Source organism: Phalacrocorax aristotelis, chromosome W (genome assembly GCF_949628215.1).
Source record: "Phalacrocorax aristotelis chromosome W, bGulAri2.1, whole genome shotgun sequence".
Taxonomy (NCBI): domain Eukaryota; kingdom Metazoa; phylum Chordata; class Aves; order Suliformes; family Phalacrocoracidae; genus Phalacrocorax; species Phalacrocorax aristotelis.
This window is the reverse complement of record NC_134310.1, coordinates 1,817,014-1,844,922: the sequence shown is the minus strand read 5'-3', so window position 1 is coordinate 1,844,922 and position 27,909 is coordinate 1,817,014. Positions and strand designations below refer to the sequence as shown.

Below are 27,909 nucleotides of genomic sequence, written 5' to 3'. Positions count from 1 at the left end.
ATTTCATTAACCACCGAGTCCCAAACCCGAAGGGGCACCATCCCTGCCAACACCGTGACTCCGGGTAATATACCAATAAAGGTTTTATTAAACACTCCAGTAATGCCATCATCGGAGCTGACAGCGTGGGCGCGATGGAAACGCATCCATTCCTCCCCTCTACGTGGCTCACAGACACACTCTGCGGAGCAGGGATGCTCCTTCATTAAATAAAGGAGACCGCCGAGAAGAGTTAAGCATCTGAAGAGCAAAACTGTCAGGAGTTGCAGCAGACTTTGATAAAAAAAGCACCCGGAGCAGTAACACCGGTGCTGCCTCCCCGGTCCTGCACGGCAGCTCCGGCTGGCTGCGTGCCGAGCCGGAGAGGGACAGACAGACAGACAGCGCGCCCGCAAGGAAAACTCAGCGCTCCACCTCGTCAGGTGCGTGCATCCCCCGCTGCTCGAGTGGAAGGGGCGATAAACCCGGCAGAGAACTGTAAATCGCTCTTTATTCTCAAAAAGTAAGTACTCGGGCAGATAAAAAGATGGAGGGATGTTTCTAATCAGACTTACAAGATAATGTAGGATAATTGTTAACAGCAAGTCGAGACCGCAATAAGAAAGATAAAAGGGAATCCTGCCAAGGGGAACTTGAGAAAATCTTTTACTACTAGACGAAACGCAAATAACCGAAAGCAAGTGTAAAATGGCAGAGACAAAAACCCTCTCCTTGTTGAGACGTTTTAATTTTTAAAACATGAGATCCTAAGAAAAGGCTGGAACCAGCATTATTTGGCTTTAAGAATCAGTTGTTATGGGCCACTTAGAGCTCGGCAGTTCCACTTCCTGAAATCTCAGTGCAGAAAACGTAATAAAATCCTGATGGCATCCTTCTGAGGAAAAGTATTTCTCCCCCCACACCTATGAACGCAAACGACTAGTGAAGCAGGCTGGCCTCTCTGTCCGCAGCGGTCCCCAGCTCAGCTGGCTATGACCCTGGGCTTGGGAGCCGGACCCGACTCCAACGCTGGGCCCGCCGTGAGCAGGGGTTTCACCCCGGCCACCTCCACAAAGTCCCCTCCAATCTACTTTTTTCTGCAGATCTACGAAAGATGAAAACCTTTTAGTTTTGAGGTTGATAAAGACAAAGAAACACGTGATACCACTTCTGGTTGGCAACCAACCACCACCCTTTGAGAGGAGCCCCCGAGGGCGGCTGGAAGCTGTAAAGGCGCTTTGACAGACGCCGCGTCTTGTGCTGGGTCCCTCCCTCTTCCTTCCAGCCTCCCCGGGCTCTGTCCATGACCTGCGCAGACAGACAGACAGACCCGGAGGAGGCAAGCATCCCGCCCCGCTCCTGCCCCGGAGCGGCCCACCTCCTCCCCCAGCCCACCTCCGTTACATGAGGGCTACACAAGATGCCTCCAGTTGGGTGGTCCAGCTTGAAGAGGGACAACCTGGCTACCTTGATTATTTGGCCTGACTTCTTGAAGGCTACCTCTCAGTTCACCACGTCAAGAAGCAGTCATGGTAATCATCGAAAGCTAATGATTTGGAGGATTTTTGAACTGAAGTGTTGAATTCAGATGCCAAAAAAAAAAAAAAGAGATGCCATAAAGTCACCACCACTCTACTGCTGACATACTGATATAAAGTTTTATTTATATTTTTAAAATTGATTGCAATAAAAACCTCACATTTCTTTGCCTTTAGGTTCTCAGCAGATCCGGAAGGTAACCACCTGTGTTATGTCTCACAACTGAATGATAAAAACTATCAATTCTTTTCTTCTCTTTTACAACCCACTACGTGATCAATCTTGCTCCTTGAGGTTTGCAGCCTTTCTTCCTGCCAACTGGCAAACTCCAGGCTTGCTTAGTGAGCAAGCCCAGCCTGCCGCCGTCCCTACACAAAAGAAAGACCATCCCTTATCCAGTGTGAGTGACCTGAAGCCCACCTTCCCCTCTCTCTGCGTGGGAGGCAGACACCCCGAGATGGGATGGGGCTCGGGCTGCGGCACCCCTCCCACCCGCGATCCTCCCCATGCCACGGCGAGGGGCTGCTCCGAAACACCGATGCTTTCTGACACTACGGCTACACAAACCGCCACCTTGCAACGACCTTTCCGGAGCCTGTTTTCCTGGGTAATTTATTTCTCCAGTTTCAATCGCTTGCAAGAAGCTTCAGGCAGCCCCATCGCTTCATTATCCACACGCCGTCTATTTCCGGAGACACAGAAAGACTTCACCTCCAACTCCACCAGGCTACAAACGCCTTTGTGTGCGTGTCAGTGTGCACACGCAGGCGTCTACAGAGAAAGATCAAGACGAACCCACATCAAGTAGCCCACAAGCAGAGGGCCACAGGGGCTGCTTTCGGGCAGCTCTGTGGTTTTCACCCCGCCACCGCGTCTCCCCCTCCGTGGGATGCTCTGACCCACATGGGTACCCAAACGACTGCTTTTACAGCAAACTTGAGGCCTCGTGCATCCCCTAAAATAGGCTGGCCATTTACTTTTCTCCTTTAAGCATCATCAGCTGCTTTCACCAGGAGCCCAGTACCTTCAGGAGCCCCACCGCGCTGCCAAACGTGGCTGAAACCCACCATCTGCCACGGGACGCGGGGATGCGACTTGCTGAAGTAAAGCCCATCCTCCGCGAGGTGTTAGGGACGGAAAGCAGCAACGCCTGCGAGCTCGGGGCGTGGGCAGCTCCCGGCACCGCTGGGGACACAGAGGATGCTGCCTTTTCTGCTTCCTCCTCCCTCCGCAGCCAGCAGTGCCGCCGGTTTGTCTGTTTTACAAACAACAGCTCTGCCCTGAGGTGGAGCGAAGATACGAATCATTCCCCCCAGCTCAGGAGTGTAGATTATAAATAATACTTATCTTTAGAGAATCAAACTCACTTTGAAGTTCTATTAATATTTTATTTCCATCTCTTTAAACAGCCCCCTACTGCAGCGCTCAGCAGATTGGAGTGGAATTAAAAAACCCCAACAAAGAACAAATCCTAAACTGTGCAGGGGAGGTATAAGTGGGCTCTGCTGTTGATGTGCAAATCTCTGCCTTACCTTCCCCTTTGCAATCCCCGTCTCAGGCACGCACAGGTACCCAAGCACACGTGTGCGGACTCATGTGGGAAGTACGGTCCGCTGGAGAGAATTCAGCCAAAGGGAAAAACCATGAGAAGCCCCAGTCCTGTGGTTTTTTGTCTATTAAGGTTAAAAAAAGCTTCTGGAAGATAAATAAATACTGGTACAGAGAAGGTTGATCCCAGAGGCAGGGATCAAAATCACAGCAAGGATCAAAATCGTTGTGCAGACCTTCCAGCGCAGGGCTCTTTGGAGGCACACGCATACTACGCTGATGGACACGGCACGAAAACCTGGCCAGATGATGTCTGAATTCTCACTTGCATTAGTCTTTTTTGGCGTTTTAAAAACTTCAAGGGCTGGAAGAAGGCTAGACCTTGTCTTCTCTTACCTCTGCATTTACATTTTTATATATGGTAACGGGTATTCAGTACAAACGTCAGGTTTTTCCAGTTATGCCAGTTTGTATGTATTCCAGATTATCTGCACTATCTCTATATTCATCTGGAATGGGAAGGTGTTTTAAAAAATATATGTGGAAATTAATTCTTGAATACTCAGCATTTTGTGACGGAGATGTATGCCTGTAGGTGGCACAGATAAAGAACACGATGCCGGAGAAAGATTCATGATTTCACCCTCATTCTACAAGGTGTATTTTTTTTTTAAAAAAAACAAAACTATTCTGCTGTACCTAAGAGGCTTGGTTCATCAATGGCAAGATGTACTGCATTGACTTTGGCCATTATTTAATCCTCATGAATACCGTCCTCACAGACACGCACCCCCAAAGCTGGCTGTTGGCCTAAGCCACCCCTCCGCTGCTCCAGGTGTGGATCATAGAATCAAAGAATCGTTAAGGTTGGAAAAGACCTCTGGGACCATCAAGTCCAACCCCCAACCCAACACCCCCAGGCCTCCTAAACCATGGCCCCAAGGGCCACGGCTGCACGTCCTTTGAACCCCCCCAGGGACGGTGACTCCCCCACCTCTCTGGGCAGCCTGTGCCAGGGCCTGACCGCTCTGGCAGGGAAGGCATTTCCCCTCATCTCCAACCTAAACCTCCCCTGGCGCAGCTTGAGGCCGTTCCCTCTCGTCCTGTCCCTGGTGACTTGGGAGCAGAGACCAACCCCCCCCTCACTCCAGCCCCTCTCAGGCAGCTGCAGAGAGCGAGAAGGGCTCCCCTCAGCCCCCTCTTCTCCAGGCTAAACACCCCCAGCCCCCTCAGCCGCCCCCCAGCACACTTGTGCTCCAGACCCTGCCCCAGCCCCGCTGCCCTTCTCTGGACACGCTCCAGCCCCTCCAGGGCCTCCTTGTCCCGAGGGGCCCAAACCTGAGCCCAGCATTCGAGGTGGGGCCTCCCCAGGGCCGAGCACAGGGGCCCCATCCCTGCCCGGCTCCTGCTGGCCACCCCAGGGCTGACACAAGCCCGGGGGCTGGTGGCCTCCTTGGCCACCTGGGCACTGCTGGCTCATGCCCAGCCGGCTGTCAGCCAGCACCCCCAGGGCCTTCTCCGCCGGGCACAGTGCGGCTGGGAGCAGTGAAAGTGGAGGGGCCGGCAGCCCTGGGAAGGACAGGGGCAGGCTTGCTTCCCCCTTTTGCAGACAGCAGTTGAGGATTTTGCTGTGGAAGGAGGGCTTCCCCAGCTCCCTGCTGAAGATGTACGTAACCCCCTCCAGAAGCGAGACCCTGCTCTCCGAAGGTGCCATCGCTGCCACCACGGGAGGGGCAGGCCCAGCGGGGAGAGGACGACCAGGGGCCAGGGCACCCGCATCAGCCACCTCTGCGCCCGTGGCACATGGGTCCTCAAGATGCTTGGTTTTCAGTAAATGTAAAGAGGAACCATGCCTGGGTGGTGATCGGCACCCCGCTGCCAGGGAAACCCGCTTTGGTGCCTCTGCCTTGGACCTTCCCCAGGAAATGCCAGCTGCACCTGACGGTGCACCCAAAGCGCGGCATTTCATTCTGAACCACCTCGGCTTCTCTCTTTCTCCCTGTCTCATGTATATGACGGTGGAAACTTTATCCTGCAGAGCAAGGAAACCCTCTACCTGACCGAGAAGTGAATCCTGGTAAGAAATGGTCTTAAAATGTTCCTTTTATTGCTCACAGATGGGCATTTGAAGTTCGGGCATGGCAAGGAGCAGACACAAGCTGTAAAAAACGGGGAAAGGTTTCCTATGAAGCCAGGAGCATTGCACCCCTTTCCTCGCAGTTAACCCTTCCCGCGCCGAGAGGCGGCCTCCACACACACGATTAACTTCCTAAGCACAAAGGACAAACTCTCACCTATAGCCTGGCTCACAGCTTCGGGCTACGGTTAGGAAGAGGTTATCCCAAACTTGCCAGTATCGTGAACAAACGCAACAAGCAACATGCTTTGTCCTTTTAAAAATGATGACCTCGTGTTATCCAATTAGATAAATAAAAACACGCGGCAAGAAAGTTGTAAGGTGATGCATGTTAACATGTGTTCAATATTGTCAAAATTTATAAGTCTGACAGAAAGCAGATTTGTGCAAAGCCCTTATAAACCTCTACCGCTATATTAAAAAGGGAACAGCGCAGGGCACTCTGACACAAACGGTCTCTCACTGTATGTGTGTATTATTGGTCCAAATTATTCACTCTTATTTAACTGCACCAAAGTCTTTCATCTCCATGCTATACAATAATAGTTTCCATATGACCGGTGGCTCAGCTATAAATAAGATCAAAAGCAAAAGAAAGGATTTAATAAAAAAAAAAAAAAAAGACATTAAGAGTGGCATTAAATCAGGAAAAAAGCAAAGTTCACTTTTTTTTTCCTCCAGAAAAAAAGTAGCGCTGAGTACTAAGCAGCTCGCCAAGTATCTTACAAAAGGGCTGTTTGCGAGCCAGTTGCATGCAAAAGCCATTTAAAGGGAGCTGAAAGTGGCAAAGCTGGACTTCAGCGTTAAAAGGAAGGGGAAGAAGAAGATGAAGGGGGGGAAAAAAAAAACCCCAAGTGCCACGTCTCCAGGCGAGGCCGGGATACCGGCGCAGCGGCGTGCGCGCGTGCGTGCCTCGAGGCCGTGGGAGCGTGCAGCCTGGCAGTGCCCACGCGCGCCCCGGGGGGCTCCTGGGGGAGCCCACCTCCCCCCGGCTCGGCTCCGCTCGGCGGGAGGAGGAGGTTTGGTTTGGCACCACGCATCTGCTCGGTGGGAAGAGCCAGCTTCCAGCCGACCTTCCCCAGCGGTGCAGCAGCTGCCGCTGAGCTCCGCTCCCCGCCGGCTCTGTCCTCGGGGGGCTCATCCTGGCGCCACGTGCCCACCACCACCACCACATCCCCCCGTAAGCGCTCATTCAGCATGAGCTCTCCCACACTTTACCGGCTTTGCTTTCCCACCACGGGTGATAACTGAAGGGAATTTTAAGGGATTTTAAGGGAAACCAACTGGTTGCGGCATATTATGGAGAGAAGTGGGTTGCCATGGCCATCGCAGGGAAGTCACGGAAATAATCCCTGAGATTTCTTTCCAAAGGGGGAAGATTGTTCATTTAAGTATTGGCTAAATCCAGAGATATAAAGGGTCCTAAAGTACAAGATTAAGACTATTAACTCTTCTTCACTGAACGGCTGGGAAGGAAACCGTGCCGCAAGCAAGGACGCTTTATTTCGGTACCCAGGTCCAGATGACGGGGGTCCCCTCCCGAGCATCAGGTGGCTGAGCCACCCTCGCCGCCGCCTTCCTCCCCAGCACCTGCCTCGCCGGCAGCCTTGGCTCCGCACCTCCAATTCAGACACTGCACCAATCGGCTCTTTAAACAGGAGGCAGCTGTTCGCCAGCACCGCTCGGGAGCGCCCGCACGCCGGGCCGGCCGTGGGGAGCTCGCAGGCAGCGAGCACCGCAGAAATGAAACCGGGGAAACCAAATATGACGAGGTTTTAACCACGTGCCTAATTAGCTGGTTAGAAATGAATGGAGCCATTGTGCGAGGACAAACGCTTTCCTGAAAAGGTGTCGTTTAAATATTGGTCGGTGGTTTCTCTCCTGGTCAAAATGAAGTTTATAGCTTAAAAATAAGTTTAAAATATGATAAAGGCTGTAATTGCACCGCATTAGGAGCGTCAACCAATTAGGCAGAAAATGGTGCTATATAAAAACCCTACAGCGGTGCCTGTTACGTCAGACTTCATTCCAGTAAGGTCAGTTTGTCCAGCCTTTTTTTTTCATTTATCTTATACCTGCTAACTAAACAACACAGTCAACAAAACAAGCCGCTGCCGCAGCAGCTACAACCATGCTAAAAATTAAGAAGAGAAAAAGATAGTACGACAAAAGAGCAAAAGCCAAATTTTGCCTTTTAAATAATGCCAAGTCGCTTGACTCTCTCTGTTTATGTACGAATGACATAACTGAATTACTTCATGAGCTGCTACTCTAATTCCTAGGGGTGGAAAATTCCATAAGTTAATTTAATGTGGATGTAAAAAAAAAATATACACACGAACACGCTCTCTTCCTGTGGGCTCTCATGTGAAGCAAGCAGGCTGGCTGGCGGGCTTCTAAGCGCTATCTTAAAAATAACGTATACCCGTTTCTGGTTTAAAATGGTTTTAATCAATACCTTCGCGCACCGCTACGAAAGAAACCTGCGTCTTCTAAGGTTCCTGTGCAAAAGTTAGCATTTAAATGCCATTTTCTGCAATTCGCTTTGAAACAGCATGGTAAAATCCCCGCAATCTGCATAACCTCTGAAATAACAGGAACTGCAGAAAGCCAGGAAATTCATAGCTAAAGCTGAAAATATACGCTTAGCTCATGCTCTTGAGAGACGGAGACGGGCAGGTTAAATCAACCTAAACTGCAAGTTTTAATCTTGACACGCGACTCCTAAAACTTTGCCCTTACAGACCCTTACAGAAACAGAAAGGTTACGAGCAGCCCGACACCAAACCCCACATCATCCTCATTTCTAAGCCACTTCTGCCCCTTCCCAGAAGTTTCTTTGCGGGTGTCCAGGGCGATTCCGTACCGGCTTTACGAGCCCGGCAAAGGGAGGCTACCTCCATTTTAACTACCACGTTTCCCATCCCGCAAATGCTCGTGCACGTGCTTAACTTCAACGCCACGAATAGTCCCAACGGGACGACTCGTGGTAATAAAGTCGAGCCCACGTGTGTTTGCAGAACCTGGGTCTCGGTGGGAGGGGAAACGCGAACCTCCAGCTCCCCTGCTCGATGAGGGGGTCACCCCCCTTCCCCGCCGCGCTCCCCCTCTGGCCCCACAACCCCCAAATACGCCCTGCAAAGGAACCCGCTTCGAGCGAGCAGCTGCTGCAGCCCAGCTTTGCAGCTGGGACACAATCCAGGGGATGCTGGGCGCACTGGGGCGATGCTGGGGGTCCGAATTCCGCCCCTGCCCAGCCGAGGAAGCCGTGCCCGACGCCCTGCGAGGGCTTCCCCCCCAGGCTCCCGCACCCGAAGGCTGTGATTTAAGAAACACCCCAATTTTGAGGCTTTTCTGCTGCCCTTCTGGCTGCAGTGGCCACTGCAACACTGTGGGCGCAGAGGAGCAGGCGGCTCCTCCGGGCTTTCACCGCTAAACCAGTTTGGTGCTAAACTGGTATCAAATACAGTGTATTTGTAAATGGTGTGAATTAATGCGTGGCGGTTTGCTCATGGCACAGGGGAAATTAGAAACAGGGACATCAGCAAATTCCAGGGGCCTGCTAAAAATTAGGAAATGCTTAAACGCTCTCCTTACTGGGCCAGTAATAAAAAAAGCGAGGGAATGTGAAAGAAACCCCTTTTAAGACAGGCTGCTCTAGCAAACCCTTCGCGCAGGGAGCAGAGCTCTGCTCCCAGCCACGCAGCTGTAAACCTGGCCTCATTCCACTAAAACCGGAGCACTTGATTCCCGTTTCCAGCGGCATCTGACCGCTCTCTGCCTTATTTTTGTCTGGGGAGAAAAGTCGCACATCTGCTGCGTGAGGGAGAGCGCAGGCAGGGAGGGCAGGCAGGGAGGGCAGGCAGGGAGTGTGGGCAGGGGATGCAGGCAGGGAGTGCAGGCAGGGAGGGCACGCAGGAAAGTCGGGCAGGCAGGGCAGGCAGGGAATGCAGGCAGGAAAGTCGGGCAGGGAGCGCAGGCAGGGAATGCAGGCCGGGAATGCAGGCAGGAAAGTCGGGCAGGGAGTGCAGGCAGGGAATGCAGGCAGGAAAGGCTGGCAGGGAGCGCAGGCAGGGAATGCAGGCAGGGAATGCAGGCAGGAAAGTTGGGCAGGGAGCGCAGGCAGTGAATGCAGGCAGGGAATGCAGGCAGGAAAGTCGGGCAGGGAGGGCAGGCAGGGAATGCAGGCAGGAAAGTCGGGCAGGGAGGGCAGGCAGGGAATGCAGGCCGGGAATGCAGGCAGGAAAGTCCGGCAGGGAGTGCAGGCAGGGAATGCAGGCAGGAAAGGCTGGCAGGGAGCGCAGGCAGGGAATGCAGGCAGGGAATGCAGGCAGGAAAGTCGGGCAGGGAGTGCAGGCAGGGAATGCAGGCAGGAAAGGCTGGCAGGGAGCGCAGGCAGGGAATGCAGGCAGGGAATGCAGGCAGGAAAGTTGGGCAGGGAGCGCAGGCAGTGAATGCAGGCAGGGAATGCAGGCAGGAAAGTCGGGCAGGGAGGGCAGGCAGGGAATGCAGGCAGGAAAGTCGGGCAGGGAGGGCAGGCAGGGAATGCAGGCCGGGAATGCAGGCAGGAAAGTCCGGCAGGGAGTGCAGGCAGGGAATGCAGGCAGGAAAGGCTGGCAGGGAGCGCAGGCAGGGAATGCAGGCAGGGAATGCAGGCAGGAAAGTCGGGCAGGGAGTGCAGGCAGGGAATGCAGGCAGGAAAGTCGGGCAGGGAGTGCAGGCAGGGAATGCAGGCAGGGAATGCAGGCAGGAAAGTTGGGCAGGGAGCGCAGGCAGGGAATACAGGCAGGAAAGGCTGGCAGGGAGTGCGGGCAGAGAATGCAGGCAGGGAGCGCAGGCAGTAAAGGTGGGCAGGGAGCGCAGGGAGCGTGGGCAGGGAGCGCAGGCAGGAAAGGAGGGCAGGGAGTGCAGGCAGGGAATGCCCTCAGGGAATGCAGGCAGGGAGTGCAGGCTCTGCCCCGCTCCAGGGTCGCCCCGGCGCGCTCAGGCAGCGCACGGAGGTGCGTGGTGGGCACAGCCGCTTCCACCAGCGCTCTCTACAAGTTTCCGGTCCATACCTCCCACTGCTACTTTATTTACTGCAGCTGGCCAGCCTTTTATAGCCTGTTTCATGTATTAAAATTCAAATGTGGAAAACATTACCAGTATCCTCCTTGATTTTTTTTTTTTCTTTTTAAAATTTTTTTCCCCCTTCAACTTCCTTTTCAGCGTGGAATGTATCAAATGGTCAAAGGCTAACTTCAGACTGACTCTACTCAAAAACTATTTCCTTTGTTCTTATGTTTTTACTTCAAAATTCATACCAGTTTTCCAAAAGAAATTATCGGGCCCGACTCTTTCACCCAAGTTACGGTTTCAGACAGTGAGTAATGCTGCTCGGGAACGCGGCAGACTCTGGGTTTTCAGAGATACGTTCCCATCTTGTTTGCAGCAGCAGCAGCAGCAGCGCTGTTCTCTGAGCGGCCGACTTCTCCTGCTCGGTTACCTTGCTCGGACCATATACTTATTTAGCAAAGTCCAGACAAAACCAGCCAGACCCCACCACCCGGCGTTTCTCCTGAAAAAGCAAGTGCCTACGTATTCCTAAAAATACAAAGGCCTTTTTTTTAGATGCTTCCACTTCTCATTGTTGCTCCTTTTTTTTGTCTAAATCTAACTTCACCTACATCTGGTATTTAAGCGAGGAACGCATATTTATGGAACAAACCGTCTCTGAAGTAATGCCCTGGGTGCATGTTGCATCAGTTTAACATATGCAAAGCGAACAAAGCTACAAAAATTAAACTCTTTTCTCTTGATTGAGAGCAGATATGCAGAAACAGTTGTAAGTCACAGATCTGGCTTTTAATAAAGCCAGATTTCTTCATTAAAAGCAGTATTGTTTAAACACTGGAGGAAAAAATAGCTTTGTACGAACTAAAATCTTAGATTATATGTATCCCAAGTGTATTTAACATATTACCTGAGGCCAAGCTAAATTACAATCTAGAATTTCCTTTTGTGAATTCTCAGCAACTGCCACAGAGAGAAAAACAATGTCTGGTTCATGCTAATTTTATTGGGGAAGGGGAGAGGAGATGGATTTAACCGAGCTGCTGAAAAAGCATCTTTTTACCTCTCGGACCCTTTTGCCAGACCATTTTCACTTAACACTTCACTTTTTTTTTTGAATCTGCAAACGGCGCAGTCTCAGTTGTGGCTTTTAATGACATTTTACCCACGACCGAGTCACTTTTAGTAACATTTAATTTAACGAAGAGCAGAACCTGTCACAAAGCTGCCCCAATAAAAAAATAAACAAAACCTCCCTTATTTTCCTTTCTCAGGTGCTTCATTTCAATGCTACATTTTAATAACCTGAAGCACCAGCAATATTTAGCTTAAGGCATCGTACGTGGCCAAGTTTGAAAGGGAGAACCGTCTGGTCAAGGATAGCTGGGGAAGGATACCTGAAAAGCAAACTTCTTGCAGGGGGGAAGCAGGAGCCAGCTGGGATATTTTAATTTCCATATGAGATGGCAGACCGCAGCCGTGAAGGCTTTGGATGGCGCTCAGCACTCACGCTTAGACATAAAGCCTTACCCTGGGCCGGAGAGGGAGCGTGCCGAGGGCTTGGAGCCGCCCCCGAGGTGGGATGGAGAGCGGCCGAAAGCCCTGCGCTCCGCTCGGCCCGGCCCTGCCGGCTGGAGCGACGGCAGCCAGGCTGGACCAGCTGCCCGAGAACCTCCCCCAGCATCGCACGAGGCTCGGGAACGGCCCCGCTGAATAAAGCCACGCTCTTAATACCGCTGGAGGCTCATTATAATCGCCTAACTGATGAGCACCCAGCGCGGGGCATCCCCAGCGTGCAGCAGACCAGGGGACGTGGTAATTATCAAATAATTGGCCACCAGAAGAAGCTCCTTCCTTCCCCTAGTAGTTGCCTCAAACTCGGGCATCAAAGTTTTCCTTTCTTCTTTTTTTTTTCCCCTTTCCCTGTGAAAAAAAGGAGGAATCCTGTCTGAATCCTGTCAAATAAAACCCTAAATGTTTGCATTTTCCATATGATGTCTAATCCTATTTGGAATGCTTCTGAACATTTGGCCTTGATTACATCTTGGAGCAATGAATTTCACAGGTCATTGTGTGTTGAATAAAAAGTATTTCTTTTTGTCAGGTTCACTGAATGTCCCCTTGTTCTTTAATTATAAGGCAGGATGAATAGGAGGGCTAGATTTACCTTCTCTATGCTGTCCATTATTCCGTGCACCTCTATTATGTCTCCTCTTATTCATCTCCTTTCTAAACAAAATCACTGCAATCTGTTCAACCTCCCTTCACACGAAAATCCTTCCGTGCTTGCCATCGGTCCTGCTGTTTGTCCTCGAACTCCTCCTAATTCCACTACAATTTTTGGGGCTAGCAAAACTAAAACAGAAGACAGCTCCGGGGAAGGTATACACACATGTATGCATACGTAAATATATACCCAAGGCACGTACCGCTGCTCCATCAGTTTTGGTGTCCTTTCTCGTGTGCCTTTTCAATTCAGTGGGTTTTTGGTCTTGTTTTTAGGGATTCTTGCGCACTGAGGAGAAATTTCCATGCGACTCTCGCAGAGGCAGATGCTCTCCTCCCTATATGTATACGGTTAATTGAAATTCTTTCTTCTAATCTGCCCTGCCTTGCCCTTAGCACGCGGGATGAGCAGGGGATCAAGCCTAGTCCTCCACAGCGCCGCGCAGCAGCGCACTGGCCCTGGATCTGTCAGGTCCCTTTTGCTTTCCACATATTTTCCCTTAGTCTTAATTAGCCTAAATAGCTTGAACCATCTGAAAATACTGCCAGATAACTCCTCGTTCCCTCCCTCCATGCCACGTGTGAGTAAGCGACTCTATTTCTGGAATGAAATTTGGAAGTATAAAAGCGAATGCCTTTGAATGCTGTTGAAGACGGCACCGATGTAGCTCCGCTCGGCATGTGCGCAACTTTGCCGCTTCCTAATCGAGAATTGCCGTTTCTCAGCTCCTACAGGACCGTTACTTTTTTCATTACCTTCCGCTGAAGGACTTTACAATTTCTGTAGACTCAAATGCATTGTACTAAATGGTTTTCCTTATTATTTGTCTGACATATTAAAAAAGAAGACGACCGAAGAGACACGCTTTTCCTTTGCAACAGAGCGTGCAACTGCAAAGTATTTCCTTTGCGAAGTGCAAGATGCCTGTGCTGGAGACCCAAGCGGTGCATATGAGGCAAATTACAGACCTGACCCCGCAGGCTTTTGGGACTCACCGCTCGCCCAGGCAGCAGTGACAGACTGGGGACTCGGTGACGCAAGCACGAGCTCATGGGCCCAGGGAGGGTCTGCAGAGCCAGGCTTCCGTGCGCGGCTATTTCACGTTGGAGAAGGGTCGCTGCACGTGCAGCTCCACCTCTGAACTACCTTCTCCACCCAAATTTAAGCATGTGTTTAAAACAAGGACAGGATTAGCTCTCACTCCTTAAAGCTTCCCCAGCCCCGTGCGCCAAAATCGCGCCTTACGCTAAAAGCTGCACCCAGCTTCCCAAGCGGGTGGCGAGTCCTGAGCGCGACACAACGCTGACGAAGCCTTTTTGAAAGCAAAAAAGGAAAAGCATTTCAGGACCTGGGTAGGGGCAGTGACTTGATGTTCACCTGGCCCAGAAACCAAAGAATAAACGAACCCCCGAAGATTTCACCCTCCCGCACCCACCCCCCCCCAGCACACACACCCACCATCTGCACCCGTGCACGTGGCTACGGGAGCAAGGGTGAAGCGGGGCCGTGCAGGTGGCCCCTGCAGCGCGGCCAGGCGAACCACCGACGGAGAGCCCCACCTCACCGCCGCTCTCGCTGGTACGGGCCTGCCCCACCGACACGGGGCAGCGCTCCCCGGCACGCTCCCGCGGCCCCCCACGCACCCAGCGCGGTGACTCCTTGGCGCGCCCTCGGAGCGAAACGCGCGTACGCGTTTTTTGTAGCTGTACAACACGCTGCTTAAAGGCAACATCACCCGCTCCGTGAGTACGCATCGGCACGTAACGTCTCTGAGATGCAGCAAACCCTTGCAAACCCTTACGCCCATCCATCCCTTCCTCCCCGAGCCCTTGAAGCCAGTTCGATTTTCACCCCAGAGCTGCCAGCGAGTCCCACGGCTTACCATGAGCGAGTGCCGGTTGGCGGAGAGCAGGCCGGTGCCGTAGCCGGACCCCAGACCGGCCATGGCTCCGTTGTGCGACGGCCCTATCAAGCCGTGCATGTCGGCGTGACCCCCCGGCATGGCGGTGGCGGGCCCCACCGCGTGGTTGCGCAGCACGTGGATGGCGTCGTCCAGTCTCTCCAGGCGGTCCTCGATCCGGCTTTGCTGTTTTGTGTGCAAGAAACAAAGTGGGAAGAGCATCAGCAGGCGCGCAGGGCCGCCCAGCGCCGGGCACGAGGCGCTGCCGCCGGTGTGCGTGGGGCGCGCGGGGGCACGGTCACTGACAGCCAGTCCTTCCTTCTCAACCCCTTGGTGTGTTTTTTTTTTTGTTGGTTTTGGCTTTTTTTTTTCCTCCCTTTTTTTTTTTTTTTTAAAAGAAATGGTTTTTTTTCCCTAGGGCAATGTTTAGAGTAGCGTTGTGGGGAAGGAGAGAGCATGGTTAACACGAGTACAGCTTTGATTTTCATGGGCAAAACAGGTTCAATGATTCCTCATGAACATAATCATTACAGTACATATGTTGCCCTCTATGTCTTTGAAAAGTTTTAGTGAGACTTAAAAAAAAAATAATAATAAAAAAATAAAAAAGAAGTAGAAGTAAAGAAACAAATATACCCCTAATTGTAATCAATCTCTGACCGGGATTTTCCTCCCCCCATCTAATCCCAGGATCACACACAAAGAGAGAAAGAGAAACTACCAGGTCCTACAGTCCCTCGCTGCTAGTTGGATTTTTCCCCTACAGGTGTGCCTCCTGAAATCACTTTTTATCACTTCTAAAAGCAGCAATAGATACTCTTCCCTAACCAAGCAGCTTACGAGCAACGTGCCAACAACCAGGGCGGTCCTGGGGGCGAGGGGTGCGGGGCTGCCCCGAACCGCCCCCGGCTGCAACACCATTGGGGTCCCTACAACTGGGTGCCCGGGAAGGACAGGCCCTCGCCACCCACTTCTCCAGCCATCCTAAAAGCCAGCCCATCCCACAGCCCCGGGGAGGGCCATCAAGAACCCCGACCGCTGCCTCCCCGCGTTACTGCCTCCCGGCACCGTGCGCACCGTGCTCCTGCTAGGGCAAAAAGCAGCCCCGAGGCGTGCTGGTGGCAGGGCGGGGGCGAGGAGAAGCAATGGGCTGCAGGGAATAACAACCCCGAGGCTTCAGCCTGCCTGTTGCAGGGCTGCTCCAGGAAAGGAGGGACGCGTGCCTGCATGGGGGTGCTCCACGCCACGCTCTGGGAATGACCCACTGCCACAGAAACCCCCCCTGCACCTCCTGCTCTGCTTCCCCCAAGCCCCACCGCTGTCCTCGGCTATCCCCAGCGCAAGCCATGTGCGGAATGGGCACCTCAAGTCTTTGCTTTGTAATAAAATACAAAAGGGGGAAGCTCAACAGGACAGTCCCCAGGCACTGAGGAACCTGAGCTGCAAAAATAATTAGGCATCGCTTATGGATCCCTTCGGCAAATCTCTTAACCAACCTGTTGCTCTCCACGAATGAGAATAACTAAAAAAAACTCCAGAAGACAGAAAGCCTAGAAAATATCGCAGGCAATCACGAGAAGGATTTCTATATCGGGGCGGAAAAACCAGTCCACGCTAATTCCCGACTCCGGCAAGCTTCAAACGAAGCCAATGGCACCGCTGCGCCGTCCTGTACTAGCAGGGGTGCGCACTGTGCCCTTGGGAATTATCTGATTGCTTTTTTTTTTCAAGGCAACTTTTTAAGTTCTAGCACTATTTATTTTACAGCCAACAATAGGTCAGGGGTTTCACACCGATTAGTGAAACCCCCTAGACTTCCAATTGAGACCAACAACCAACCGAGAAGAGCGAGACAGAGGACATCGGGCTCCCTACGCTTCTTCTCTGTCCTAACGTGCTTTTGGCCAGCTCCAACTCTTGCTTAAGCTTTCCATTAGGGAAGGAAACAAATCCTGCTGACACCCCTTTAACCCTCTCTGCCACATGAGCGTTTAGGACCAGCTCAGCCTGGCAAGCTCAGCCTGCCAGCCTTTCCCGGGGAGAGGACTCCTGACCATCACCGCTGCATCAGCCGCGCTCCCCGGGACTGACGGACGCTCCGTCCTGCGTGACAGCCACTGCCGCTTTCTACTCCCGTTTTCTCTTCGACCTATTCCACCTGCCTGCTCCCCCTCCCCTCTTTCTGTGGTCTTCGTTCCCCTTTTCAGTAGATCTCAACACCGCGCCCCCCGTCAAAGAGGAGACCCTGACCAGCAGCATCTCAAACCGCATCACGTATCTAGAGCACGGGGCACCCATGACACGAATTTAGAGGTGGTAAAATCAAGTCCGAGGGCATAGCGGTCGCTAACGAAATGAAAACCTGTGTGAGAAGAATGGATGAGAAATGGAAAGAACAGCAAGTAAAATACTGAGGCAGAGGAGGTCACTAATCAAAACATACCAAAGAGTGTAAGGGACCTTCATAATTGGGAGATGATGACGCTTGACCTCCATTTCTAGACCAAACAGCTGTGCCTGCTAATAGTAAAATTGGAATTACCATTAGAACTATGCAAACAAAAATGTCTTTCAAAATTTTGGACAGTTTTGTAGACATGTAAATGCCGTATTCCAGATAGACTATAGAGCAGACATATGGAGAACTTCCAAAATACACACGGATGGAAAAAAAAAAGAAAAAAAAAAAAAAGGTATTTTGTAGCAAAGCACATAGATGCAGGCCACAAAGTTCCCCCGGGCTGCTCCTCCGCATAGAGGGCTGCATTCATTCGGCAGCCGGAGCTGCGAGAGGCTCCAGGAGAAGGAAACGTCTCGGTGGTGGAAGGAGAAGCAGCGCTGCCGCGGGGTGCTGCGGGGCGGCCGGGCCCCTACGCGAGCCCGGCACAGACTAGCCCGTTCTCCTAGCCTTGCTTCCAGACACGCTCAGTGCCGCTGATTACGTCACCCCACCATCAAATTTACAAAATCTTAAAAAAAAAAAAAAGAAGTCAGTAAAAGCACTGCACACAACATTCACGTATACGCTGATAAGGTTTGCGCTCTCTTCGGGCAGATTATTTGGTTTGGCCCAGCGAGACCGCCAAAGGTCTGACCGACAACCTTCTGGTTTATATCTGCTGCTCTAAATCTGTTCCTGCTGCTGCGGGACGAAAAGGGCTCCTGCTCTCCAGCAGCATTGTCTAAGGAAAAATTTGCTCTTGTGAAAGAGGCAAACATGGGGAAAAGAAGGGTTTTTTTTTTCAAGTAGTTTCCCAACAGCTTTTACATGTATAGTACAACGCCTAGACAATTTATAATGCTCTTTTGAACGAGTGATCTTCTGAACAAGCTCATAAAACGGGGTTAAGAATTTGAGATGGAAGTATCAGGATTTTAATCTTAATGTCTACACTGAGTGGCATTTGCTTGGACCGAGATAGGCCAGGGTGGAACTCATGGCAATTTCTTTTAGGCTCTCACAGTTACATTTTTTTTTTCCTCATAAAAGTCAAAATTATGTCAGTTCTAATTAAAACTTAAATCTTCCCTTTTCTGGTCCCCATGGAGCTTTTAGTCGAGGCTTTGCTGCAGCACTGAATGAAGCAACGAGCGGCAATCTTTACTTTGGAAATAACTTTTAACTAGCCCTCGATATCCTTGAGGGAAAGCGTCTTGCATGCTAAACGCTTTCAGCTCCGATTTAAATGCACTTATACTCCTTATTTTCATTTATTTTGACGCTCGGTTCTCCCTATTCACCCAGCAGAGCCTGCAGAAAGCAGCGCAGCCCCAATTCGCAGGGGATTTTTCTCTTTGGCTGGGCCCCTTCCATCGGGAAGGCGGGCAGCACCTCGCTAGGAGAAACGCAGGCCCAGTGCTCGGGGCGCTACGCCTTGGGGGTGACTCCAGGCAAAATCAGGGCAGCAAGCCCTCTCCCGAGGTGCGGGAACCCCCCCGGGCTACGACAGGCCAGGGGGTCCCTCCGTCCCCCATCCCCTGCTAGGGGTGGATTGTGGGGACATTTATCGAGGGGACGGCGCCCCGACATTACGCGCTGCTTCACAGCAGGCGAGCGTGATGGAGGTGGACTCGTCCTGCAGAGGCTGCCAGCCGCCACAAGCTTCCCTCCACCCCTCCTTCCAAAAGGGTCTCGTCACTCCAGAGCTGCTATTAGGCCTATGCCTCTGAGGCTGGGGCACCATTTTAAAGGACGAGGAGCCCAGGAGCATCCTCCACCTCTGTCTTGCTACTCATGCCCCACGGAGGATGAGGGATGGGTCACACCTCTCGCCGGCATCGCCCCATAGGAGCCCGGCGGCCTCGGCTGCCTTTTAGGATTCCCGGTGAGGTTAACAGGATCCAGGGCTCGTGCACAAAGAGGAGACGGGTGGCTCTTTGGGTAAGTGCGACATAGACCTCGCCTCAAAGAGGGGATGGGAAGCCGAGCGGCCTTCCACAAGGCGTTAGCGTGTGCTGCGTGGGAGGAGAAGCCGAATGCTCTAGCTGAAAAGTCTCAAGAAATCTGAATTATATTCAGGTAAACATTTAAAACACCTGATGCTCATGAGAACTACCCTGGGCCTCTGGATCTTTTCGCTTTAGGCTTTTATTAGTAAAGTGGGTCTAGTTAAAATATGCTGTTTTATAAACAACGCGTAAAATGAATCAACGGGATTCACAGGGGCTCAGTTTGTCCAGAGACATATTTTATGGATCAAACAGGCTTTTGCTTCAGCCCCGGGAGGGGACGGGGCAGTGTACGAGGAGATGTACCCGGCACGGCCACCCTGGAGCGAGGCTGCCGCGAGGGCTTGGGTGTCCCCGCACAGGGGCACGGCCACGGCACGGGGACACGCTCTGCACAGGGCAGAAATCGTCTGCCGCAAGACCCCGAGGGCACTGCGGGAAGCTGCGATAAGGATGCATAGAACCACTGCTTTCCTGTAAATGCATCTATCTGCCCGAGAGCTGCAACGACCTTCTCTCTGCACTGGAAACAGAGCGTGTAGGACAGCTCTCTGCTCATCTCTGTGGGACCACCGGCCACCTGCACGTGCCGCGCAGCAATACGGGAACCGCCTGGCGCTGCCGGCTGGATGCACGTCTCGCACCCAGCACCGCAGGGGCTCATTTAGGCACCTCCTACCAAAAATACGTTGAAACGTTCAGTAAAATAGAATTGTAACAACAATACCTGAGAGAGAAGGGGGAGAACCAACAGGAGTTGAAGGATTTGATGAAAAGCTGTTGTTGGTGTGATCTGGAGAATAGATCTTTAAAAGATGATACAGAATTAATCTAAAGCCATCACAAACTGATGCAGAAAGAAATATGGAATTCTTATGCATTCAGTTCATTTAAATGAAAGCAGGACAGGTTAAAAAGCCTCTTATTCAAATATTAATATTTTTATAAAGACAAAACTGTATTAGATGCAGGAAGCTAGACAACAGACCCCTTTTGATGGGAACAGACACTAGCCAATTAAGCGATGGTTTCCGATTGTCACACGGATCTGCTACGGTAGATATACACATTTTCATTGCATAGACTACTTTACGAATGAGTGTCATTGAACAAGGCCTTAAAGCACGCCTGAAAATTGCTTTTTTGTTATGCTGAAATCCCTTAACGGCCAAAATAAAGCAAAGGGAGCAGAGCACGTTAAACCCTGGCACAGCGGGTAATCCGCAGCAGCAAACTCCAACTACTCGTCTGCTGCTCCGGCGAGAAAGCCCCCGCGTGCCCCGTGCCCGGGCGAGGGTGCCACCGCCCCGCGGCGTCCCCGCTCACCACCCGCGCCATTTGTCAGGGCACCACTTCAAAGTGGATTCTGTACTGTATCAGTTATTTCAGGCAAACTAGAGTCTGACTTTTCGTCTTTTTTCAATGAAGCATCGAAGAATATGCAAAAAAAAAATTAAACTCTCATGAGAACTCAATGGAACCCACTCTGCCCAGAAAATAACTCTAGTGGTCCTTATTAAAAGTCAGCCCGTGCCAACTGGTACCGCAGCGATAGCTGGGGCGCGGCAGCGTCTCCTCCGGCTTTGAGCCGGGAAACCGCCGCGCCCCAGCTACCCAGGTAAGAGGTGGCCACTGCTGACTTTAACAGCAACCACAGTAACTGAATAGGTGGAAACTGCCATGAAAAATAGAAAATCTAAAGGCAAATTCAAAAGGAATCCTGTCTGCGGATGGCTCGGTAGTGCGGAAGTCACCCTGCCGCTGGGTTCTGTTCGGACCCCCCTCGCCCTAGGAAATGCGGCGTGTGAAAGACTAACAGACCCGGCTCCTTGGCACCCAGTCAACGCGACCGGGTCAAGGCTTCCCCGCTTTCCACGTCTATTCTACCATAAAATTAAGTCTAAAACTTTTTAAACGCCCTTTTGCACTGATTGTTCAATATTTCGGTTGGCAGTAACTCCACGCGGGTGTCCTCTGAGACCACATCTCTCCCGTTTGCTGTTCATCTTCGCAAACTCCAGGCGTCCAATTCTGATTAAAGTTCACACTTTCAAAACGGTAAACGTGTATTCCAAAGTAAATATTTCCTTACAGAGGCAAGTGCTTTCCCCAGCGCATCACCAGTCTGCGAGCTGCCTGCTGCCCCACTTCCTCTGTTTGCTGAAAAACAAAAGACTCGATGTAAAAACAGACAGTAAGACATCGTAGACTTCTATTCCTGGTCCACTTACTCATAATTTAATTGCATTTTAATGCTAATTACATAAAATTAATCTTTAATTACCATTAATTTGTTTGCTAAGGTAGATATCAAACACATTCATGCTCCGTTTTTTGCAGATAAAATATAAAGTTGACATGCTGCCTTTTTTTTTAAAAATATATTGCGTATTTGGTAGTACTTGGCCCTACCGCCTTACTTTTTCTGAACGAAAGGTTTCTAATGGTAGAAGATGCTCAAAGATACGGGAAATATGCAAGTGCATAGCCAGGGGAGCCCGCAGCGAGCCGAAGCCTGGGGTTCGGGAAGGGCTGCTGCCTCCCCTGCCGCGGGCGCAGACCCGGTGCCCCTCCGAGGGTGCCGAGTTTGTGCTCTAGGACGTGCAAGTCCACTCTAAGTAGGGTTTTCTTCTTCAAAAACTCTAAAGCACTTATGAGCAAGGGCAATATTTCACATATAAGATGTCAAAAATTACTGCAAAGGAACATTAAACAGGCGGCAAAGACGAAGTCCCTGGAGCCGGGAACCCAGAGCTCAGCCTGCCCGTGCAGCCCCGTTTCAGTCTGCGCCCGCACCGGGAGCGAGCATCAATTCCAGGCTCTCGCTGCGCTCCGGGGCAGCCCTAGCCGAGCGAGGGAAGGACAAAGTGCCGTTAAGAAGCAGCTAGCTGGTATTTTGTCTTCTCCTCGTCACCCTGGTCCTTTGTATACTTTTCAATGCATGTTTTAAAGATGCTATTACATTCCAGAGTGTCCCTTCTGACTTCACTTGAACATTTCATGAGCATTTAATGAAATTAATTTTCAACGTCTCTCAGGTGATGGGATTGCACCTTTCATGTAAGAAATTTAGGGCAAGAAAAATCATGGTGTTGCAGGCCAGCAGTTCCTCACGTTCACGCGATGGGATTGGAACTTCTCCGTTACAGGAGACACTGAAGGAAAGAAAAAATAGGGCAAACCATCCCACCCGTTTCAGCCTCTATATATCTGTTTATAAACTAAAAGCACAGCCTTGGCTGACTGCTGCCCGTGATCAATGCTTCTGCCTTCATCTCCAAGGACCCTAAGTCAAGCAGCCAGAAAATGAGAAATAAGGAGTCAGGAACCACCCCCGAAAGCCTGGATTAATGCCTGGAATGCGAGGGCTGAGGCAGGGGAGGATCCCGTAACACAGGGGGGTTTGAAGGGCTCTAGTCCCCCCGTCTCTCCCCCAAGCCCCTCGGCAGGCTCTGCACCACGAGGCCACGGGATCCCGCGCCCAGAGGACTTCAGGAGCAAACCCTGCTCTGAGCCGGGGGCGTCCCATGGGCAAAGGAGTCAGGGACCAAACTGCCTACGTCTGCATCACGAAGCGCAAGCACAGGCACTTCTTTGGCCATTAATAAGTGATATTAAAAAGCCTCCTCCAAGTTTCACCCCAGCATTACGCAATTAAATATTCAGGGCATGGGAAGGAGCAGGGTTGGATCCATTCTACAGCTCTTTGATTTTGCCGTTGGTGTAACTACAGTCGCTAATAACTGAGTGTACATGGACTGATCTGCCTGTGGGTGTTGCGGCTCCACAGCAGCAGCAACAGGGAAAATCTAAGCTTCAAGGACCTCCCTGGTCCGAGGGATGCCCTGCCATGCCCCTTCAGAGCAACCTTTCTGCTCCACCTCCTCCAGTCTTCCTACCCTGAAAGCATTTATCTCATCCACTGCCTCCATGTAGCATTTCCCAGTCTCCATCCCAGCCCTCTTTGCTTAGCAGTTACCGCATCTCTGCTGCCAGAGGTGTCAGTTACCAACCCTCCGTCCTGCCTAAGCCCCAAATTTCTAGCAGCGGCTTCAGCAGGGTCTAGTTAGGAAAACTTAAGGAATGGCACAGAACAGCGTTTTCCTTCTGTTTCTCACATACAAGTTCAAGAAACGCAGCCTCTTCACATCTAACCTGACCGCGTAACGCGGGCGTTTCGGCGTTCCTCCTACAGCCGACTCCTCTGGAAAGGCCTCAAGGACTACGTGCGTCCCAGATGCGGTTAGACAAATCCGTACAGTCCGGTGTCCAGCTACGTCTTTGCTTACTCCTTTTTTCCCCCCCTTTTCTTAGTTAAACTTTCACTTTTATTATTGTCTACTTGGAAATGTGCTCATCTGCCGATGACAGCTTATTTGTGATCTCAGCTCAGCTTGAAATCAGGCATCAAGGTGCATAAAGAAAGATATATAAAGAAACACGAAGACAGATAGAACAGGCGGTGCTCTAGACCTCCTAGAACGACTAGAGATACAACTTCTCAGGGTGATTTGATGTTGTAAATCACAACCTAAAGGTTTGTGACTCGAATAATACCAGGCAGATGTCCAGAAATTCAGTTACTTTGCTCTAAAGTGAACTGTGAACCTAAATGTAAAATCACGCATTGTTTTTTTCCTTTTTCTAAGTGACTCTAACTACGTTATTCTAAAATGAAGTCCTACGTTTGTCTGTCTGAGGACTGGTTTCTCCTAATGAGATGAGCTATACCGGTCCTGCGGGAGAAGGAAACGCAGGGACCGCAGCCTTGCTCCACGTGCTCTCGCAAACCTGACAGCGCTGAGCTGTGTGTTCTGTTAGTCACCGCTAAGAACAAAGGAATTCTTCACGTATACTGAATATTAAACTTTTCCTGAAAGACTTTGAAGACAAATCAATGCGTTAGGCCTGGAAAACATACAGGGAGAGCCTCAAGGATGGGCAGCAGTGTGCAAAGTTCCCTGTTGCAGAGAAGACGAAGCTTCGCTGGGAAAGGATTGCTCGAAAAGCAATACAGGAGAGGTTTGTAACATGGGGAAGGTAAGCTCACATCAGTGTTTGTTGCTCTCCCTGTATGAAAATTGAAAGCCACCCATTAAAACAAACAAAAAAATGTGGGTTTTTTTTTCCATAGTGTCCAGTCAGATGGGGAAACCCGTTGCATTAAGGTATGCAAAGACCAAACATATAAATAGATTTTAAAAGAAGTGGACAAATCCATGGAGAAGAACACCCATCGGTGGCTACCGAATGCCAGCCCCAGACACAACCCCAGCTCGGGAGGGCTCTGTGCTGCAGGCTGCAAAACCCTGAGGAAAAGCCAGAGGAGGGAGAAGCACACGCATGGGTGCTTTGGGCTGCGGCTCCTTCCCGGCTGCCCCCACCTCCCAGCGCTCATGGGTTTGGATTCCCAGGGACAGAGGGGAAAACGGGCAAATGAAGGTAACTACGGCACCTTCTGCGTGGAAGGCCAAGTTAAGCATAAGGAGACCAGAGATCTAAAAGTGTTCATGCCCCAAAAATCACTGGGATTACTTAAATACAGCTGCCTTTTTAATGTATGTCTTTATTTCTTACATCACTAATGCTTTGAACTGTAAATTATTATTGGCTTTAGCTATGGTTTTGGTGATGTAAGGGACACGACTGAAATCTGCAGGTGACTAACGAAAACCCCATATTGGAAGGAAGAACAGAAAGGTAAAGTCTTACGAAGAAACACAGCAAGGAGCGCCTGCTGCGAGAGCCCAAAGATTTGGGGAGCAATGGGAGAAAACTAAACTAAAACTAGTGCCTGGGACTCGGCACTAGAGAAAGAAGAACCAGACCTCAAACGGAGGAAAAGTTGAGCCAGGGTATCAGTACAAAGAAAGGGAATGTACTGTGCTGCTTTACCCAGGGAACGGCTGTGGAATATACCCAGCTGTTTCTACTAATATCACACAGTTGTTGGCCCATCACTTCACCACTGGCTCCACTGAAACACTACTTAAATACAGCCGCTGATGCCCCAAAGGCTGAGCGGGGACAGCCTTAGCCGACAGCTTCGGTGTGCACCTCAAAACCGTCAGGTTTATACCATCAGGATATTTATCCAAGCTCAAAAAGCACCGCTGGTGTCAAGAACAGCACCCAGAACGGAAGAAAATTTATATGAAAGGCAACAACTATCTGGACCAGGCTGGGCCATGCATCGTGAAGACAGACGCAGGTACTCAGAGCACGCCCGTGCAGAGCCCGCTCCTCGCGCGCGAGCAGCCGGCCGGGAAGAAGGATTGCAGCCCAGCCCAGCTGGCATCAGATTTGTCATCCTGCACCAAAGAGCAATCCGATGAAATCCGCGGGCGGGGCTCCCACAGCAGCCCTATAAATCTTGCCGGCAGGGGCATTCGCAAGGTAACCTGCGGAGCGCGTGCCAAACCCCGGCTGAACGAGCCCTGAAATAACTTGGGGGTCAACACCGTCGGGTCTCAGACTCTATAAAGCCTCGCTCCTCACCTCTGGGTAAAACCAATTCTCAGGAGGTTTTCCAGAAAAAATGCAAAACAGATATAGATCCTACCTAAATAAAAGGCTTCCATCGCATCCAACAGGCGCTCCTCCACTTCCCCATAGCTTTTGGAAGAAAATGGTAAGATGTACGGGTTGAGCAAGAGGGAGGGTCTTAGGCAAATATTTAATCCAAGTTACACGCAAGACCAGAAAAGTACTTTGAAAGAGCAATTTTTAATGGCTTAGAAGTTAACATTAAAAGCTTTTTCAAGCCCATCGGAAATAAGGAAAACGACGGAGAGTTGGTAGGACCTGCGAACAACCAAGACGCAATGGAGAATTCAAGAAAGAAAAAAGGGTAATAGAAGAAATGCTAAACAGATTCTTTTTATCCACCTTGCCACAGGGCAGATGATATTTTACAAGGGATTAGTCAGAAAAATTGGCTCCAACTGAAGCGTCAATGTAAAGGCTTTAAAATAAATCAATAGAAAAGAAAAATAAAGAAGAGCCAAAGGACGTTCCTAGGAGCTCTCAAGAAACTCTAACACAAAACTGTCTGACCTCTAACTGCGGTGTAAAACCGACTGCTCAGACCAACCTAGTGCTGAAGTAAGGAAGGTAGAAAGTATTAAAAGCCAATACTGAAAATTAAGTTCTGTGAATTCAAAGAGCCACCACATTTTAAATCTCACTTCTCTACTAGGAAAGATAACAAAGACCGATACACATATGGATAAATATACCATATTGCACCACCGACACTGCTTTTGTGGAGGAAAACGTGTCTTGCAAATCTAAATTCTTTCAGAAACACAATGAGCACATCGACGCAGGAGATCCAGTAAATCTAACGGATTTGTACTCTCACGTTTCACCAAAGCCATCTCCCGAAAGCTCTTAAAGAAACTAAATGGCAGGTAACCGGGAAGCGAGGATATTCTTGCAGATTAAGAAATGATTAAGAGAGAGACTACAAGACCAGGAATTATTAGCTAGCTTTATAAGGGAGGAGTATTACCAGCAAATTCCCAGTTGTGTGGATCTGTACTGGTCAACATACTCACACATGGCCTGGAAAAAGACGTGGCATACGCCGAGGTTGTGATGTATGGCAAGATCCTGATTCAGGCTAATAAATATAATGTTATGTGTGAAAAGCAGCTCTTGTAACACTGACTCGCTGGGCAGTAAATGCCAAACATACCTAAAAACACTAGGCAACAACCCTGGGGAGGGGGGGGGAAAGCCTTAAGCCATAAATCTACACAAGCAGGCTCTCAGTTACCTAATAAGTGGTCCAGAAAGAGAGGAAAACCTAGAGGTCCAGCAAGTAATTAGCTGAGAACCTGGGCTGATGGTTAAGCAGCAGCAGGAGCCCCTTGCTGGCCCCAAGAAAACCCCAACAACAAGCAACGACTGGGCAAAGAGCAGAGACAACCCAGAAGCCCGTCCTGTCCCTCACGACACACCTGTATGTTGGATATGAAGCAAAGATCTGGTAAGTCCATCAAGAAAGAGCATCAAGGTCTACGGAAGAGAAGAAGCGACGAAAAGTCAGAAAAAGCAGAAGGTGGCTCCTTTAGAGGACGAAAACTAATAAATGTGGATTCTCCAGCTTGGAAAAGGGATCGCTACAGCGGGGTATGACGCAGGCTACGTAAACCCAAACAACAGGGCAGACAGGCTTTCATCTGGTGCTTACGGAACATGAGGAGGAGGCAGGGCCACATCGGGTCTTGAGGGAGCAGAGGCAAAAGGAAAGCGGAGGAGCGCTGTTTCACAAATGTGTAATGTCACTGTGCCGGGCCAAGCCTCCAGAAAGGCTGGGTCACCTCATGGAGAAGGGTGATCTCAAGCTTCCTGAACACTCAGCGCTGCACCCAGCACCGGAACGACGGGGATAATGTCATACATGCTTGGTTTTTGTATTCCTCCCAAGGAAATCCTTGGGAGTCTTTGCTGGAGACAGGACCGTTGCATAGATGAGCTTTGGGTCTGAACAAGGACAGATGCTTTCAAGACATTATGCAAAACACGGAACAACTTTGCTCAAGGAATGCCATGAAACTCACCCAAATCTGGAAAGGCACAGTTTATCCCAGACATTTCTGCATTGGGCTTTAATTGAATGAAGTAGCCAAGTTGAGACTTCATGGAAGGTTGCAATCAGTTAACTGATGACGGACAAGGGTTTGAGGCAAGAGCAAGGGGACACTCAACGAAACTTCCAGGAAAAGAAATTAAAACAGGTAAGTGAAGTCCATCTCCACACAGCAGGCAGTCAGCGAGCAGCCAGGGGAAGCCGTGCAAGCTGGCAGCTTCAGCAGGTTCAAAGGGAGTTAGACAACTGCGTGGGCAACAGGTCCATAAATCGGTGCTTCAAGAACCAGGCAGGGATGTCCCCTCCAACCTCACTAACGTGACAGTCCTGGGCTGGGGCAGTACGAGGGGCAGGAGCTGCAGAAATGGCCAGGGTCACGTTTTGCCACAGTTAGATGGAGCGCCCGCCTGAAGCAGGAAGGATTTCTTAACTACCTACGCTTTATTTCCTCAAACTGGTCCAAAGGCATGTGTTATTAGAGA

At 50.7% G+C, this 27,909-nt stretch overlaps 1 protein-coding gene across 30 annotated transcripts in view; it reads right to left on the bottom strand.

Annotated features, from left to right (window-relative positions):
- TCF4 (transcription factor 4) overlaps nucleotides 1–27,909 on the bottom strand; it is a 240,176-nt gene that overhangs the window by 5,619 nt on the left and 206,648 nt on the right. For 17 of the 30 annotated variants that reach the window (XM_075077556.1, XM_075077555.1, XM_075077553.1 and 14 more), the window contains 4 exons: nucleotides 20,924–20,991; nucleotides 19,559–19,637; nucleotides 16,826–16,902; nucleotides 14,365–14,568 (listed from right to left, as the gene is read on the bottom strand). In XM_075077556.1, coding sequence (XP_074933657.1) covers nucleotides 14,365–14,568; nucleotides 16,826–16,902; nucleotides 19,559–19,637; nucleotides 20,924–20,991 — 428 coding nt within the window. The remainder of the gene's footprint in view (nucleotides 1–14,364; nucleotides 14,569–16,825; nucleotides 16,903–19,558; nucleotides 19,638–20,923; nucleotides 20,992–27,909) is intronic. The other 13 variants (XM_075077567.1, XM_075077568.1, XM_075077560.1 and 10 more) reach the window with 2 other exon arrangements.